Genomic DNA, 16,841 nt, shown 5'->3' on the forward strand with positions numbered 1-16,841 from the left:
CCATCTGGCCTCCCCCCTCCCACGGCACTCTGGTTAGACAGCCGAAATCAGCTGTCTAACCACAAATGCAGGGCAGCCAGAGCGCAGAGGAGAGGATCCCTTCAGTCCTCTGCTGGTCGGTCACCTCCGAGTTCAAAGGCTGCCCACTATCCCCATAGGATTACGCCCTTATTGTTTTTATCATTTTTGTTTTTAATGAAGGGAGGCATAGAAATATCTTAAGTAAAAAAATGAACTGGACTAGTCTTTCTTTAGCTGGGAACTGCAGTCATAGCCCAATCATGAGCACATTTAACTTGGTCATAAATCAGACAGATTCCAACACAACTTGCATTCAAGCATGCTTCAACTTCAGCCTCAGGTGATTTCATTTAAACAGATGTGAGAATAAAATATTTATTTTTATTCAAGTTAAATAGAAATGGAACAGCTGCAAAAGAATGTGCAAAAAGAGCCATTTAAGAATTTTGAAATGTATTTTTATTAAACTGTACATTCTGTACACAAGACTTAAAATATTTATTCTTTCAAGCCCAGCTACACAATGCAACACGGTCTTGCAACGGGCTATAGATTACATACATACAAAGGGAAAATACCCCTCTATTATTGCAAATAAACCAAACAAAAATACCTATTAAAAGCCACAGGCACACATTATTCTGGCTCTTCTACTTCTCACTTCTCTTCCTCACTTTCAGGTTTGTCTCGGCTTTCAGAGAATTCTTCTGTGATTTGGGTTTCGTGGGGCCTTTCTCTACAGTTGAGAATAAAAATAATTCATCCATTAGAAATACTGATCACAAAGTGATGGTCAGAATACAATCAAAACATTCTATATTCACACATTCACATGAATTTTCCGATGATTTACATCCCACATTAAAAAAAATAATCACTCTCACACCCGCTTTAGGACACTCTTGAGTCTCATAAAACTAATTTGTAGTAATAAAATTCATAGAAGTATATAGCCTTCCAAGCTATATAAACTATAGTTTGATAGGGACTGCGAATAGCCAGCCTATAGGCAATATCTACCCAGCTATATATTTTTATCTGACACCCCCGCCCCACCAACATCAAGATTATTGTAAGGAGTGTTCCCCCGTGTGTACATATGGATTAAGGCAGGGATATTGAACCTCTTTCCACACAAGGGCCAAATTCCATTTTGGAGAAGCTCTTGGAGGCTGCATTCCAGTGCTGGGCATGGCCAAAAGCCAAAGCAGCAAGGGCAAAAATAAAGCATATTTTAGCTTAGAAGCTCTTACTGTCGGTAACTAAACCTTAGGAGAGGCTTTTCAACCTTTTAGAATGGAGAAACACCTGTACAAAAGCCAGGAAACCAGGGGAAAGGGGTGTGGCCTTTCAGAGAACCTCAGAGGGCAGGATTTGGCCCCCAGGCCTGAGGTACGGACCCCTGGGCTAAGGGTGATGAATGCAGAAGCAGTGGTGGAGGTTCTTCATCCTCCCCTCTTCTCTTAAGTCCCAGCCCAAGTTCTGCACGCATGCACATATCCATATGCACACACACAGGTTTTTTTTCTTGTTGTAGCATCCCCACAGTCCCAGCTACTCATCTTCTGCCCTCAGGACTACTCCAAAAAACAACGACCCCGTTTTGAAATTTCACTTGTGGATGGGGCAGGGAGAGAAGAGGTGCTTGCTGCTTGATTTAACTACAAAGAATCCTAGGTATCCCCTTACACATGTATAAATTTCTCTGCAAGATCTTAAGCAGAGAAAAACATTTGTGTCAAAGTAATGGGTGATTCAGAGAGTACATTAGTGGGTAAAGCCAGTGTGGTGAGCCAGTGTGGTGAGTCAGTGTGGTATAGTGGTGAGAGTGTTGGACTGGGAGCTGGGCGATCCGGGTTCTAGTCCCCACTCGGCCATGGAACCTCACTGAGTGACTCTGGGCCAGTCACAGACTCTCAGCCCAACCTACCTCACAGGGTTGTTGTTGTGAGGCTAAAATGGAGAGGAGGAGGATAATGTAAGCCACCTTGGGTTCCTTGCAAGAGGAAAAAAGGCAGGATATAAATGCAATAAAATTACTTATTTATTTATTTATTTATTTCATTTCTATACCGCCCAATAGCCGAAGCTCTCTGGGCGGTTCACAAAAATTAAAATCAAGGAGCACACAATAAAACAATTTAAAATATACAGAACATTAAAACCACAATATAACAATACAACCACAATAAAACCTAGCAGCAGTACAGGAGTTTAAAATACAGATTTAAAACAGCAAAGATAACAATTTAGAAAGCTAAAATGCTAAAATGCCTGGGAAAACAAAAAGGTCTTCACCTGGCGCCGAAAGGAGTACAATGTAGGCGCCAGGCGAACCTCACTAGGGAGCTCATTCCAGAGCCGGGGTGCCACAACAGAAAAAGCCCTCCTCCTAGTAGCCACCCGCTTCACTTCCTTTGGCAGGGGCTCACGGAGAAGGGCCGCTGATGATGATCTTGAGGTCCGGGCAGGCACATATGGGAGGAGGCGATCCTTCAGGGAACCTGGCCCCAAGCCGTTAAGGGCTTTGAATGTTAACACCAGCACTTTGAATCGGGCCCGGAAATGGACTGGCAGCCAGTGCAGCTGGAAAAGTACTGGCGTAATATGAGCTCGCAGGCCAGTCCCTGTTAACAATCTTGCTGCCCTATTTTGGACCAGTTGAAGTTTCCGGACCGTTTTCAAAGGCAGCCCCACGTATAACGCATTGCAGTAATCCAGACGCGAAGTTATCAGAGCATGGATAACTGTAGCTAGGCTATCTCTGTCCAGATAAGGGCGTAGTTGGTATACCAGCCTAAGCTGATAAAAAGTGCTCCGTGCCACTGGGTTCATCTGTGCCTCAAGTGACAGTTCTGGATCCAAGAGCACCCCCAAACTACGAACCTGATCCTTTAGGGGGAGTGCAACCCCCTCCAGAACAGGTTGAATATCACCTAGCCGGGCAGACGAACCACCCACTAACAGTACCTCCGTCTTGTCTGGATTGAGTTTCAGTTTATTAGCCCTCATCCAGTCCATTACCATGCCCAGGCACTGATTCAGAACAGCCACTGCCTCACCTGGTTTTGATGAGAAAGAGAGGTAGAGCTGGGTGTCATCTGCATATTGATGGCACCTCAGCCCACACCTCCGGATAACCTCCCCCAGCGGTTTCATGTAGATGTTAAACAGCATAGGGGATAAAATAGAGCCCTGTGGAACCCCATGGCACAATTGCCATGGCACAGAGCAATAATCCCACAAATAAATAAATAAATAAATAAATAAATAAAGCAGGAGCATAAATAATTCTTGCATTCATTGTTTTCACTAATATCTCAGTGTCTATATCACTTTAAAACCACACAGGTCTCTCACCTTTCCTGTTGTCAGGTCAGATCTGATCTGTGCGCTCCAAGAGATTTCAGGACACAAATCTGACTGCAAGCGAGAGCCATGTGAAATTAACAGCAAGTAAAGATGGCAGACAGTTATCTGCTACTCTCGTCTCTCACCCTTGTATCTAATTTTGCCCCAAGCTGGGCAAGCAAAACAAAGGACTTTGGGCCCTTTTAAATTTCTAAAAGTGACATAGAAAGGAAAAGACCTCTGAAACAACTCTCAGTGTCTCTTAATATAAAAACACAGACAGGGACGCAAACAAGCACCCAGGTTGTGTTGACTAGGACTTTGTGGCTTAATATCTCTAGCACCTTATCTATTGAAGACACACAAAAGATGGGGTATTGAAAGTCAAAAGCTTGCACTGTTGTAGGAGGTCAAGCTCACAAAGTCAAGCTTCTACCTCATCTTATGTACCAGGGGTGTTGAACCTCTTTCAGCCCAAGAGCTAAATTTAATTTCACAGATGCTCTCTGGGGCTTCATTCCAGTGGTGGATGGGGTCACAGGCAAAAGGGGCAGGGCCAAATACCAGCATATTTTGGCTTAAGGCTCTTACTCACAGTAACTAAGCCTTAGGAGAGGCACCTCAACCTTTTAGAATGGGAAAAAAAACTGCACGAAAGCCAGGAAACCACAAAACAAATGGTGATTGGATGAAAGAAGGTGTAGCCAGGGGAAGGGCCGTGGACATCTGGGTTACCCCAGAGGGCCAGACTGGGACCCTAGATAGGTCACACTTGGCCTGCGGATTGCAGTTTGACACCCCTGCTATATGCTAAGAGCAAACTCAATTTCTGAGTGCTGATCATCCATGCACAAGAACATGGGGGAAATTTTGTAGAAAACTCCCTTCTGTAGAAAGCAAAAACCTGGGGGTGGGGGAAGAAACCCAGAACAGCCCAATGAAGACTGAACATACGCAGTGGGCATAGAACACAGACTTACTATCTGGGGAAGGAATGGAAAACAGGGAGGAGAAATGGAATGGAGTAGTTTAGAAGAGGGCAGCACTGATTGGCTGGCTCACTGGACAAGAGTACCTCACAATGCAACATTGTATTGCAGGTCCCACTTTGTATAATTAAATTCCCAAACTCTAATCGGGGTGGGGTGGGGTGACAACAGCCATTTCCAAAAGAGTCAAAAGCAGGAGATGGGGCACCAAGACCGACTCTCAACATCAAATAGTGTGGTTGTTACTGGTAACACAAAAGAAACCAAAACTGCAAAACTGTTTGCTGGAGAAAACATCATGAAAAGTATACATCATAATACCTTGACTTGAAAGTCCTGCACTGACAGGTTAGGCAACAGTTTAATTGGAAGGAACACATGAGATAGCCTGTGTGGTTTCTGAATGAAGGTTCATAATAAATTAGAGGCCTTGGACACTGAGAACTCAATTCAGACTTAAAGAGCAGCATGGAACAAAGAGAAGGTGTGTTCAGTGACCTGAAACTTGCACACCTGCAAGTTTGACTTCAGTGCTGGGCAACAGCTCCAGCTAAGAAAAGACCAGCTCCAAGCATGGATGAACATTACATGTTAGCAAAGAATCAGCATCAGTTACGTAGAGAAGCAAGCCGCAAAGATCTATTGGGGTTTTAAGTAATGTACATCATGTCAATAGGGGTAACCAAGTTGAATCTGGACTGGGAAACTCCCTCCTCCCATCCAAACTGTTCTCTCATGGCTGCTGGCTGGGAATTATGGGAGTTGTAGTCCAGTGCATCTGGAGGGCACCAGGTTGGGTGGGGAAGGCTGAAATATGGCATAAGAAGCAATGTCCTTCCCTGAGTCCGGAACTGGTCACCATAAAGGTTTTTAAAGAGAATATATATGAAATGCTCAATTTTCATAATGGAAGGGAAATAACAGAGGGATATCCAAAACATCTGGATTGAGATATACTGGTTTGTCACTAGATTTATGACTAGGAAATCAGTTCATACAAGATCAATTTGCAGTTGATTTCAAAGCATAAACCAACGCATGAAAACTACAAAAGGATCGCATAACACTAAGGACAGCCTACAAAATGGCAGTGAAATTTTTAACATAGTGAAGTTCAAGTGATAAATATGGGGAAAAAACAGCCAACTCTTGAGAGCATTGTTCATATCAGTCTTCCCCAACCTGATGCCTCTGAATGTGTCGGACTACAACTCCCAACATCCCCAGCCAGCATGGTCAATAATGGGACGGGTGATAATGGGAGTTGTAGGCCAACACATCTGGAGGGCGCAAAACTGGCATATGTGATACCATATTTAATGCAAAGTTTCCATTTCTGCCCACTGTTAGCCCCTTTCTCTCTCTTCAACCCATAGCCTGCACTTTCTTCTCTCTGCACCACTGCATAGAATTCTCTGAACCTCTTCCTGTTAATGCTCTCTCCTTTTCTCTTTCTACTCCATAGCACACTCTCTCTTCTCTCTGCACCTCATCTCTTGGTTTCTGCCCTTTCAATTCTTTTTTTTTATCTGTTTCTATCCCCTCCTTCTTTCTCTCCTTTGCCTTGCAAATTTCTGAAGCAAAAAAATACAAGAATTTCACTCTTCCAGCAACTCACGCATTGAGGGTATCTTCAAGGCTGGATTAAACATTACAGTGGCACACATATCATGCCAATTTCTCATAAAGCAGGAGTGGTGGGGTGGCCATTTAAAGCAGAGCATGGGGAGAGTGGAGTGGAGTACTGTCACCCTTCCCTATGCTTTCCTGCTAAATCCACTATTCTCCAGCCACTTTTTTTCCTAGGGGGCTCCGAGACTGGAAGCAATCTCTGGTTAAAAAATAACAACAAACATGACTGAAGTGAGGGATGGGAGGGCAAGACAGTGTGAGATAATGTGTTTGTGTTTTTCTGTGTACATAATGGTTCAGCATCTACTCACTCCATCCATACTCCCTCTACCCTGCTTTATGTTAAATTGACACAACTGAGATTGCAACACATGGATCATGCTTCTGTAACATCAAGTTGGCATTAGGCAAAGGTGGGCCATGCAGCATAGTTCTGGCTGGCATAGGTTTGAAAAAAATCTCATGGAGGATAAGGCTATCAATGGCTACTAGTGATGATGGGGCTAGAAATTACCTCCAGTATCAGAGGCAGCATGCCTCTAAATACTAATTACTGGAAAATAGGAGTGAGAGGGTGCTGTTGTGCTTATGTCCTGCTTGAGGGCTTCCCATAGGCATCTAGTGTGAACAGAATGCTGAACTAGATAGGCCTTTGGTCTGATCCAGCAGGCCTCTTCTTATGTTAACTTGTCCCAGATTTATCATACACCTATAAATCTAGAGAAGAGGAGCAATGTAGACACCAATGTAAGGATTCTGCCGTCAATGTCCCAATTTTGATTGCTTTGGTGGGCCTTAGGATGCCCCGCCGCCCCCCCCAAAAGTGGGAGAAGCCCAAACACAGAGGTTATTTGGTATTCCACAAGAAGTCACAAATAGGGAGGGGGACCCCACTGGCCCATAGTCTTACATTGTGCAGACCTACAATAGCTGATTTTTGGTTTAACAAAGGGGGGGGGGAGTAGAATACCAGGGGAGAATCACCACCAGCCTGTACATGAAATGTTTGCTCCACATGTGGCCCCAGGAGCGATGGTACGTCACAACATGGCATCATCGTTCCAGGGGCATTCTGAGGTGGAAAAATGACAGCAACTGAGATTTCCACCAATTTAAGTAAAACCTCGGACAACTCAGACTTTGACTCGGCCCTAGTTCTAGCCTTCTCATCCCCATAAAGTCATGGATTCATTTTTAATTTTAGGTTTTTCTTTTAACATGTTTGTAATAAAATAAACTTTAACTGTAGAGAAGCTCAGTATAAAGTTCAACTAAATAATCAATTTCAACATTAAAATCAAACAAACCATTGGATTTTATCCACTGTCTAGAGTAGAAAGTGCTAGGCTAGATGGAGTAATAGACTAGGTATGAGTCAGGTCCTGTAAGTTTTAGCCACAGGAGACACCTCACTTGGAATAAGTACCATCTGTCCCATTGCCCTTCTCTTCGGGACAGGTTGTAACTCATTGGCAAAGAATGTGTGCAGGTCAAGACTCTAATCCCTGGCACTTCCTGCTCAAAGGATCTCAGGTAACAGGGCTGAAATCCTTGCTTTCAACAGTCCTGCTGATGTGCATGTGCTCTTCATAAGCTACCAATTATGCCAAAATAGAACCAAGATTATTATTCAGTCTATTTGGATAACTCCCTTTTCTTAAAGTAGCTCCACTCACTGTTGTAAATGGCTGCTGCTGCTGCTGCTAGCCTCTGGCTGCAACCTGCTGTGATGAATTGGTCCTGGGGAGTCAGCACTTCCTGACAATGAATTGGACAAGATAGGGGAGGATAAAAATAAGAACAGAGAGGAAAATAAATGGTGGGGAAAGGGGCAGGGAAGCACTGCCACCAACTTTCATCAAGTAACTGTCACCTGTTTTATATGATGAGGAGCAAGTATATTTCACAATTGCTGCCAGCACATAGCTGACAATCTTATTTTCTTCAAGTTACCCAACAAAAATGGTCATATTTATTGCAAAACTTAAACATCTTTGAATTTTTTCAACCACAATGATATATCTGTGACAAATACTAACAGGAACATTTGACTTACTAGGTGATGCACGTTTCCTTTTTTTGATAGTCTTCACATCATCTATAGCTGTTTCAGCATCGTCTTCATCAGAACTGGCTGCCCCTGACGCAGCAACTAATTTCCTTTTCGTCTATTACCCCAAAACAAAAGTCACGTTTTATTCAGAACAGAAAAGTGCACGTAGGCAAGTTAAATCACAGAATAATACACTATTGTAAATTACTATGTTTCTCTATCAAAATTCCCCACCTTTGCCTTCTGTGAGTAACCAACTCAAAAAGCCCCTAACAGAAAAAAACCAAACATTTTACCGTAATTAACATACCATGATCTTCAATATCTTATTTTTATTTTTTAACAGGTTCCTATGCAAACCCATTTTAAAAGCTGAGCTTTGTTCAAGAGCAAGGCTGTAGCTTACAATCATCAGATACAATTTACCAAATGGATATTCATTAAAGCACATGAGGGTTGTGTCCAAAGACAAGAATGCTCCCTGTGCATGAACGACAACATGTGCTTTCTGGGTTGTCTGAGCAGCTCAGCTTTTATTTTCAATTTCAATTTTAATTTGTAGTCTTCACAACTGCAGAAAAACTTTTACAATATATAGGCAATATCAGCTAGGGATGTGTGAGGAATATGATCTTTGCAAATTCCTATACGAAGTGACCTGGGGTAGAATCCAACTGAAGTCCTACTTAGAGCAGACCCACCAAAATGATTTGGACTTAAGTCCCATTCATTTCAGTAGGTCTACTCTAAGTAGGACTTTAGTTGGATTCTACCCCTGATCTGCACTCTTGGACTAATGCACACGTTGGAATTTAGTTATCCGCCAGATAACATTCAGTTATCTGAATGTTGCAATGCAGTTCTAGTCAGTGGGTACCATTGATTGTGCCTGGGCACCCACAGGAGCAACTGCTCACACAACTGAGTTTTCGTGCTTCTCAAAGTAACCTGAAACGAGCGGAGACGCTCTTTTCTGCAATGGGGCAGGTCAGCATTGTCCACAGAAGGATTTACTCCCACTCTTTTCTGGGGTTACTTTAAGATGTTCAAAAGCCCCGTTGCACAAATGGCCGTTCCTGCGAACGCAATGGAACCAGCAGAGGTGGAGCACCCTCCCACTGGATACTGTCCAGGTTAAACATATCAAAATATCTTGTAGGTTTGCATTTTGAGAGAAAATGCACGGGGGTGGGTGGGTTAAAAATGCAAATTAATGCAGAACTGGAATGGAATTATGGGTTAAAACATGCAAACATGACATGAACTGGAAATAGACAGATTGGCCTTTCTTGATATCAGCTGAAGGATCAGAATTTGAGGAAGCCACAGCATCCGAGCCCTGAACGTTGCCTCTCATACTGCTGCCTTGCCTGTGCCACCGTCTCTCCCACTACCACCACAACCTTTGCTAACGTATTCCAGATTTACCAAGGCCCCATTATCACAAACTAAATTATTAAAATAAAGAATATACATAATGGATTCAAAGATTAAAAAGGCAGGCACAATTCAAAAGTCCAATTCCAATCAGAAAGGCCGATAAATTAATCAAGTACTGATTGTTACCAGAATTCATTTTTATTTTAGATGGTTCAATTGAAGGAAATTCTGTTTCTATAATCTTCCTCAAAAGCCTGATCTTTCACAGCTAGAACACAACAGCACATTATTCTCCCCCACCTCCCCACAGCAAGAACAGCTTCTCAACCAAAGTTCCATCAGGTTATACATATTCTAAAAACCACAGAGCAGACAAAAATATTTTAAAATAAACTGGAAGTGTGTGTGCTTTCCCCCCTTTTTGCAATGCATGTTGACAAGCCAATACGTTTTGCCAGACACACACAAACACATCTCAGTCCATAAGCATAAAAATAACTGCTAAAGTTTAGCTTGCTTTTTTTGGTAAGTTTGACAAACGTGTAGCTTTACTGAAATAGCTGCTGAAGTGGTTACAACCTCACATAGCTGATGAGAGAAGGGGAGAGTGCATTACATCTTTCCAAAGTGTTGCTTCATGATTACCATCTAAACCCTGCTGGGCTGAACAGATTGGTTCGATAATTACATACAATAACTGCAGTGGGCAGGTAACCCTCAGCTGGCACAGGGCAGCTCCCCTGTGAGAACTTCCATATGCAAACTGCACTGATGGAGTGCATTAGGTACATCTTTCCTGCCGGTGCACAGGCCTGATTAACGCCAACCAAGACTCCAAGGTTAGCATGTCAGCAGATTTGTGATGCATTAGGCAGGAATAAACACGGACACTTTTGTTCATTCTGACCAAAATTAAGGAGGAATATTTCACCACTGTATTGCTTTTATAAACAGGATATAAATGCATTCCTCCTGGTTGAACCGAAGAGATTTTTAAAAGGCTCATTGCAAAAGCAGATATCAAATACTTTCCACACAGAAAGCAAAGGGACATTTATCTTGTTTCCAAGCTTATTCAATAAAAAGCGCTTTCTTAATCTTGATGCAGGTGAGTTACATAGCAAGAGAAGTCAGGCATCATTCCCTGACAGAGACAACACCCATGTCTGATGCAGAGTGCAAGGCAAACTATGAATCACTAATTCATATTTATTTCACTCCAAATATTTCCTAGCAGTTATCGAGTGCCATCAGTGGGCTCATCACCGAACATAAGACATGCCCCATGGCTTGAGTAGTTTACAGCAGCAATAATAGATGCTTTCACTGCAATGCAATGAGGATAACTCCTCTTTTGACAGGAGCTAACTGAACCCATGCAAATATTAGAGTAACATCATCCATTACATATGAAAGTGAATTAGATTCAAGCCAAGTTGGGAACAATGTCTCATTAATAAATCTTAGAACTAGCATCACTTAAAATTTATTGTGGAAAAGACACAGATCTTAGTGTGAGAGAATTTCAATTAAGGTGGGCAGCAGCTGTTGCTGCTATTTCACAATACTTGCCATTCTGATATGCCATATATATATATATATATATATATATATACGCGCGCACGCACACACACACACACAGAGGCACAATCTGGATTAAAGTTCAGCTTGGAGGAGAATCCTGGTCAACAATTTAAATTTAAGTTGATAAACTTATTGTGAAGTCCTATGCATGTTTGCTCAAAAGTACATGATCAATGGAACTTACTTCCAAATAAGTGTGTGTAGGATTGCAGCCTTATACAAATTACAAAATAGTGAACATGAGCTGTTTATAGAGGGAAGCCATCTTCGATGGGAATTTATGTTTAGGAAGAGAGGCTGGGTCATCTGAAAGTTGTCTGAGGCCCAATGAATATGTAAGGCTGTCTAACTCCTACCCAATATTAGATTGGGAGTACCCCATAAGTTCATACACTCATCTCCCTCCTCTTCAGATCAAAACATGGTTCCAAGCTCAGATTTAGAGGTTTATGATTAGCAAAAAATGTTGGCACATAAATAATGCTGCACCACCGTGTGGTCTGAAATGTGAGAAGGGAAGAGAAAGTTCTGGAGAAGAGGAGGGGGAAAGCGTGTAAACAAGCCCGAGGATGAGTATGCAAGTCTCCAGGGCAGAGTTCTTACTAGACCTGAGCATTTTTGAACAAGTTGCTAGAATCCTGTCACAGTATAAACATTATGGCATGCTAGCTACTTCAGTAGTTCCTCTCCTATTACAAATATTAGGCAAAGTCATTGTTCATTTCTAAAATAGTGTTGTTATGGTTATCAATCCTTTCTTCCCAGCCCTTATAACAGTTTGTCTCTTCTGGAAAGAAGCATTAACTGTAAGGAAAATCTAAGTTTCCAATGCTGATTAAATGGATAATGACAAGTTTTACCCAGAAGGAATTCATTTCTAAAGAATTCCATGATCCTTTCCTCACTGAGGTTTTCTTCTAGGAAGCTAATCTTTTCAAGCAAATACAGGTCAGCACAACTAAACTGACAGGGTAGGAACTAGAAGCATCAATGCTGAACTACACACAAAATCCCAACTCCTGTCTATCAAGTTGGACTTTGAAATCCAGACAAGACAACCATGAACTACTGATGGTCCCCTTCATACCCTGACCTTTATAAGCATAATGTCCATTTCATATGATAGTCATAAATCAATTAGTGAGTTAATAATGCAAAGTGAGGATGGGCAACATAGCCCGCAGGCTCCATGGGATGCTCAAGGAACATTTGTGTGACCAGCAGACTCCCTTAGAATTCAAGTTTTGATCTGAAAAAGAGATTCTAGGTCTTATGATGGCAGGGCTGCATTTTAAATGTGTATATCATAAATCCAAAAAAATAAAAAAATAATAAAACAAAATTCTCAACATTAAGAGTAAGGAAAGCTAAAGCGCAAAACCATATTAAAACAATAGTTTTGATTTGCAAGCCCCTGTAAAATATCAGCATATCAGATAGTAACACATCCAGCTGATTTGGGCTTCCTTTTGTCTTATTCAAAAATGACAAATATACAAGCTATGTTAATGATCACCTTTTAAAATATACAAACCAACTGCAGCTTTATATTTTGCAATCCTCGCCGACCCAGCAAAGCATTCACGAAGAGTATGCTTAGCTTAACTTACTGTTGATTCTCCTAGACCTCTCAGAGGCTTCCAATACCATGATATCAACCATGATATCTTTCTGGATACACTGTCTGGGTTAGGGATTGGAGGTATCCACCTGGTTGGCATGACACAAGGGAGGTCAATAAGCCATGGTGGCATGATAACCACCCCTGGCTTATCTCCCTAATTACCCTCACCGGGTGCAGCTTGTTGTTATGTGTGAACCTGGCAGGGGTGGGTGGCTGGGGTGGTTAACAAACCACCCAGCAACCCTACAACAGAGCCTGGGTTCTGGGTGGTTTGTTAACCACCTCAGCCACCCATCATCACTGAGTTCGCAAGTACCGACAAGCCACTCCCAGTGAAGGTAATTGGACAGCATGTGTGGAGGTGGTTAATAAGCCACCATCACTTATTAACCAGCTTTGTGTCATGTGAACCGGGCCACTGTGATGAGATGGTTTTATTCTTACTTGGATGGCCAATCCCAGAAGGTGGCGCTGGGGGATTACTGCTCAATTCCCTGGCATAAATGCTATGGGGCTCACAGGGTCCTATCGTATCCCTCATGCTTTTTAACATCTACATGAAACGGGTGAGTGAGGTGTCACCAATATGAAGACAGAGGACACTCAAATCTATTTTTTTCATATACTTCAGATGAAGCGATGGTGCCAAACCAGTGGTTGGGTGTGCTAATGGACTAGATGGGGGCCAAAAAAAAATTAAGCTTAATCCAGAAAAAATAAAGGTCCAGTTGGTGAGTGGTTCATATGCCTGGCTTGGTGGTGTTCATCCTGTACTGGACTGCTGGACAGGTTGTACTCCCACAGCCTGGGGGTGCTGCATGGTCCAATCTTTGTCACTGGAGATGCAGGTTTCCTCTGTGGAACGGTGCACCAGCAGGGGCCTCAATCTGGACAGTTAGCCTGGCCTCAGTGATCCATGACATGGTAAACTCTAGATTAGACCACTGTAATGTGTTATGCATGGAGCTGTCTATGGAAATGATCTGGAAGCTGCAATTACTGATGTGAGACTGTTGAGACTTGTCATTATGATCACATTATGTATGTGCTCTGCAAACTACACCAGCTTCCAGTTTGTTTCCAGGATCAATTCAAAATGAACCAGGACACCTGAAGGACCACTTGTCTCCAATGTGCCTGCCTGTATACTACATTTTTTACAGAGTCCGTTCTTCAGGTGTTTTCACTGTCTGAGGTGCAACAGGTGGCTATGGGGAGGACCTATTTGGTGGTGGCACCCTGCTCTCCCCAGGGAGGCTTGCCTGGTGCCTACCATGATGTCTTCTCAGCTTCAGGTAAAGACCTTTTTATTTTCCTTGTTTTTTTAATCGTCTCCAAATTATATACTGATTTGCATTTGCTTCATTTCCTTTCATACAACTCTTTATGGGGGTTTCCTTTAATTTGTTATATCATTTTAACTTTTTGCAAGCCACCCTAGGAACCTGTTGCTGGATGGGTAGAAATCCCTAAAATATATAAATTCATATTCCTTCAGGAGATTATCTTAATTCATTACCCAGAGCTGCTGTGAAGCACATTGCATTTATCCTTAAGAAGGGCCAGGAAGGAAGTTTTTATTCATTACATTTATATCCTCCCTTTCTTCCAAGTAGCTCAATGCAGCATAAATGGTTTCAATCTCCACAATAATTTCATCCTCAAAATCTCCTGCGAGGTAATTTGGGCTGGAAAATAGCAACTGGTCCAAGGGCATCTGGTGAGCTTCATGGTCAGTGGGGATATGGACCCTGGTCTCCTAGGTCCTACTCCGGCACCCTAACCACTGTACCACAAATGGTTTCAACTCCATTGTGTGTGTATTTTTTAAATCCTGGATAAGTTTATCATAGCAAACAAGTGAATGCTGATTAGATTCAGGATTCCCACCAAGTTAAATGCCAAGATAAACCAGCTGAAAATTCTAGAGAGGGTAGAGCTGAGTGCATTAATAGATTAATTGGTTCAATTAACTAAAGTGTGGATTTCTAACAGGATTGTAAATCAGAGCACTTCTTTTTGAAAGATGCTCAAGGCTGAGAACATTGTTTAAGACAAGAGATATACATAGATTCAGGGAAGGCATTTGGAAATTATTTTCCATGATCCAATTTCTCCAATTAGTCAAGGGGGGGAAACGTACAATCACCACCTGTATTTTAAGGCATTTAGAGGTAAAGTTCAACACCCTGGCCCCAACTATATTTACTCAGAAGCAAGACCAATTATTCAGTGCAACGTATAGCTTTACCTAAGTAAACATTAATTGGCTAACAATCTAAATCATTAAAACAAAAGAATCAATAGGCAGGGAAAAGTTACCAGCTAAAATTAATTCTTATTAGGTGCAGACAGTGGGAAATAAAGCCTGATTGAACAGAAGATCAAATCAGTTTACAATGGAAGAGACATAAAGTCACAGGCCCCAGATATTTAAGCAGATTCAGGTCCCACCCTTCTATGTAGCCGGGATACACCAGGCGGCTAACAACAAAATTTTAAAATTCTATAGGAAATTGATAGGATCAAGTGAAAAGGATCTTGCAGCAGCACAGTATCACAAACACACCGTTATTTCCTCTTAACGATCCCCTTTTTATTTCAAGTCACTTTCAAAAAATTTTAAATTACAGTTTAACTGAGAGAGTAAGAAGCACCACTTTTTTCACACAGAGACTGCACAAGTCAACATATCAGACCCAGTTTATTAATCACAAGTGTGCTAGTCAAAACTGCGGACCAGGCTTCTTGGTGACAAAACTTTACCATACAATACTTTTAACCCCAAAACTACTACCATGGAATTTCTTCCCATATGTACAGAGCAGCACTTCTGCTATTTCAGCCTTCAAATAAATCTTACACTTGAATCATAAATAATGCCACTTAATCACATCTAGGTCAATAAATATATTCTATGTATGTCTCCCTGTCTATGAATAACGAAAACAGCCAAGCGTGTTTTTGCACAGAAGTGGCCTAAATACTTCTTTTTCACACATACAGTCTCTCACACACACTTATAGATGAAAATTCACCTTGAACTACAGGCATTAAAATCAGCATTTATATTGGTTTAATACCAAAAATATTTAAATATACGCAGGGTGCACCAATACCCATGGTTTGTTGCTGGGTTATCCACCGGGTTGTTTAGCCAGGTTCACATGTCACTCTGCACAACCTACAAAGGAGCCAGTCGTAGAAGGTAAAGTACAAGGACGCCCATCAGTTTTTAAACCGATGGGTTGTTGTTATGTACAAACAGTTCCATACTTAAAAAGAACACTTTCAGGGGAGATACTGCCCAGGATCCAAAGACCCCTGTGTACCTAGTTTTTTATTCGGTCCAAGGGAACTTTGGGCATGTGTTTCTCCCACTTCAGCCCCCTATGCTAAGCAGAGTGGTGTTTCAAAAGCAGTTTGTAATATGGCACGGAGGTCCCCATTAAAGAAAAAAAACTCCCATGGGGTATATGCAAGCTCTTGGACATGCTTGAAGTAGCTCTTTGGATTCAGGCCAGTGACAATAAGACTGAGCAAGGTTTTTGCTCGTGAAATATGGTCAAGTCTCAAGCGTACATTTGTTCTTTTCCCCCTTCTAGTCTTGATTTCACCTACATGACACCTATTTCCAACAGTACTCACTCTCCTTTCAGCTGAAAGCAAGAGGCATTAAATACTGATCTGAATTAAGAAATAAAGACCTTAAGTGCAGGCTTGGCTGGAACATCTCCATTCTCTGAAACTTCAAAGTCCAATATACCATCATCCTTCTGACCAATGTCCTTGAGACCTTGAAGAAGTATTTCTCGTAATTGCTGGTATGGTGGTTTTTCAGTATAGGTCAAAGCCATCACAGTTTCCATATAGCTGGCTATTTCACCTGAAGAAAACCATTAAAAGTATGACTGAGTTCTAACTCAACCTATAATACATCTAGAAATAGGTACCAAACTCACATGGATGCTACCACACATTCACGGCAGTTGTCCAGAAAAAACCCCTCAACATTTCATTTAAAAAGTATTGGAAACAAATCTTCCTTAAAATGCCTAGAACTTTCAGATGTTTGGTCTCCTTTGCTCACAAAAACTGCTTTGCTTCTGGAAAATGAGTGCTCTATTTCAAAAATTGGATCCAGACAATGCCAGGAGGGTGGGTGGAAGGTAATTTTACTGCAACTTCCTCCCCTGGCAGCCTGCCA

The 16,841-nt window shown here is 41.9% G+C and overlaps 1 protein-coding gene across 9 annotated transcripts in view; it reads right to left on the reverse strand.

Moving 5' to 3' along the window:
- Positions 1–383: 383 nt before the first annotated feature.
- VRK1 (VRK serine/threonine kinase 1) overlaps positions 384–16,841 on the reverse strand; it is a 41,087-nt gene continuing 24,629 nt past the window's right edge. The window contains exons 11-16 of one of the 9 annotated variants that reach the window (XR_014788459.1): positions 16,342–16,520; positions 8,050–8,161; positions 7,670–7,751; positions 3,382–3,444; positions 1,952–2,017; positions 461–757 (exon numbers count right to left, since the gene is read on the reverse strand). Coding sequence is in view for 7 of the 9 variants with exons in the window: in XM_084839440.1 (XP_084695566.1) it covers positions 679–757; positions 7,670–7,751; positions 8,050–8,161; positions 16,342–16,520 (452 nt within the window). In the remaining 2 variants the exon portion in view is untranslated. Of the gene's footprint in view, positions 758–1,951; positions 2,018–3,381; positions 3,445–7,581; positions 7,752–8,049; positions 8,162–16,341; positions 16,521–16,841 lie in introns of those variants that run through there. The other 8 variants (XM_084839448.1, XR_014788463.1, XM_084839462.1 and 5 more) reach the window with 8 other exon arrangements.

This window comes from Heloderma suspectum, chromosome 1 (assembly GCF_057233095.1).
Source record: "Heloderma suspectum isolate Gila_16-S chromosome 1, 16-S_ref, whole genome shotgun sequence".
NCBI lineage: Eukaryota > Metazoa > Chordata > Lepidosauria > Squamata > Helodermatidae > Heloderma > Heloderma suspectum.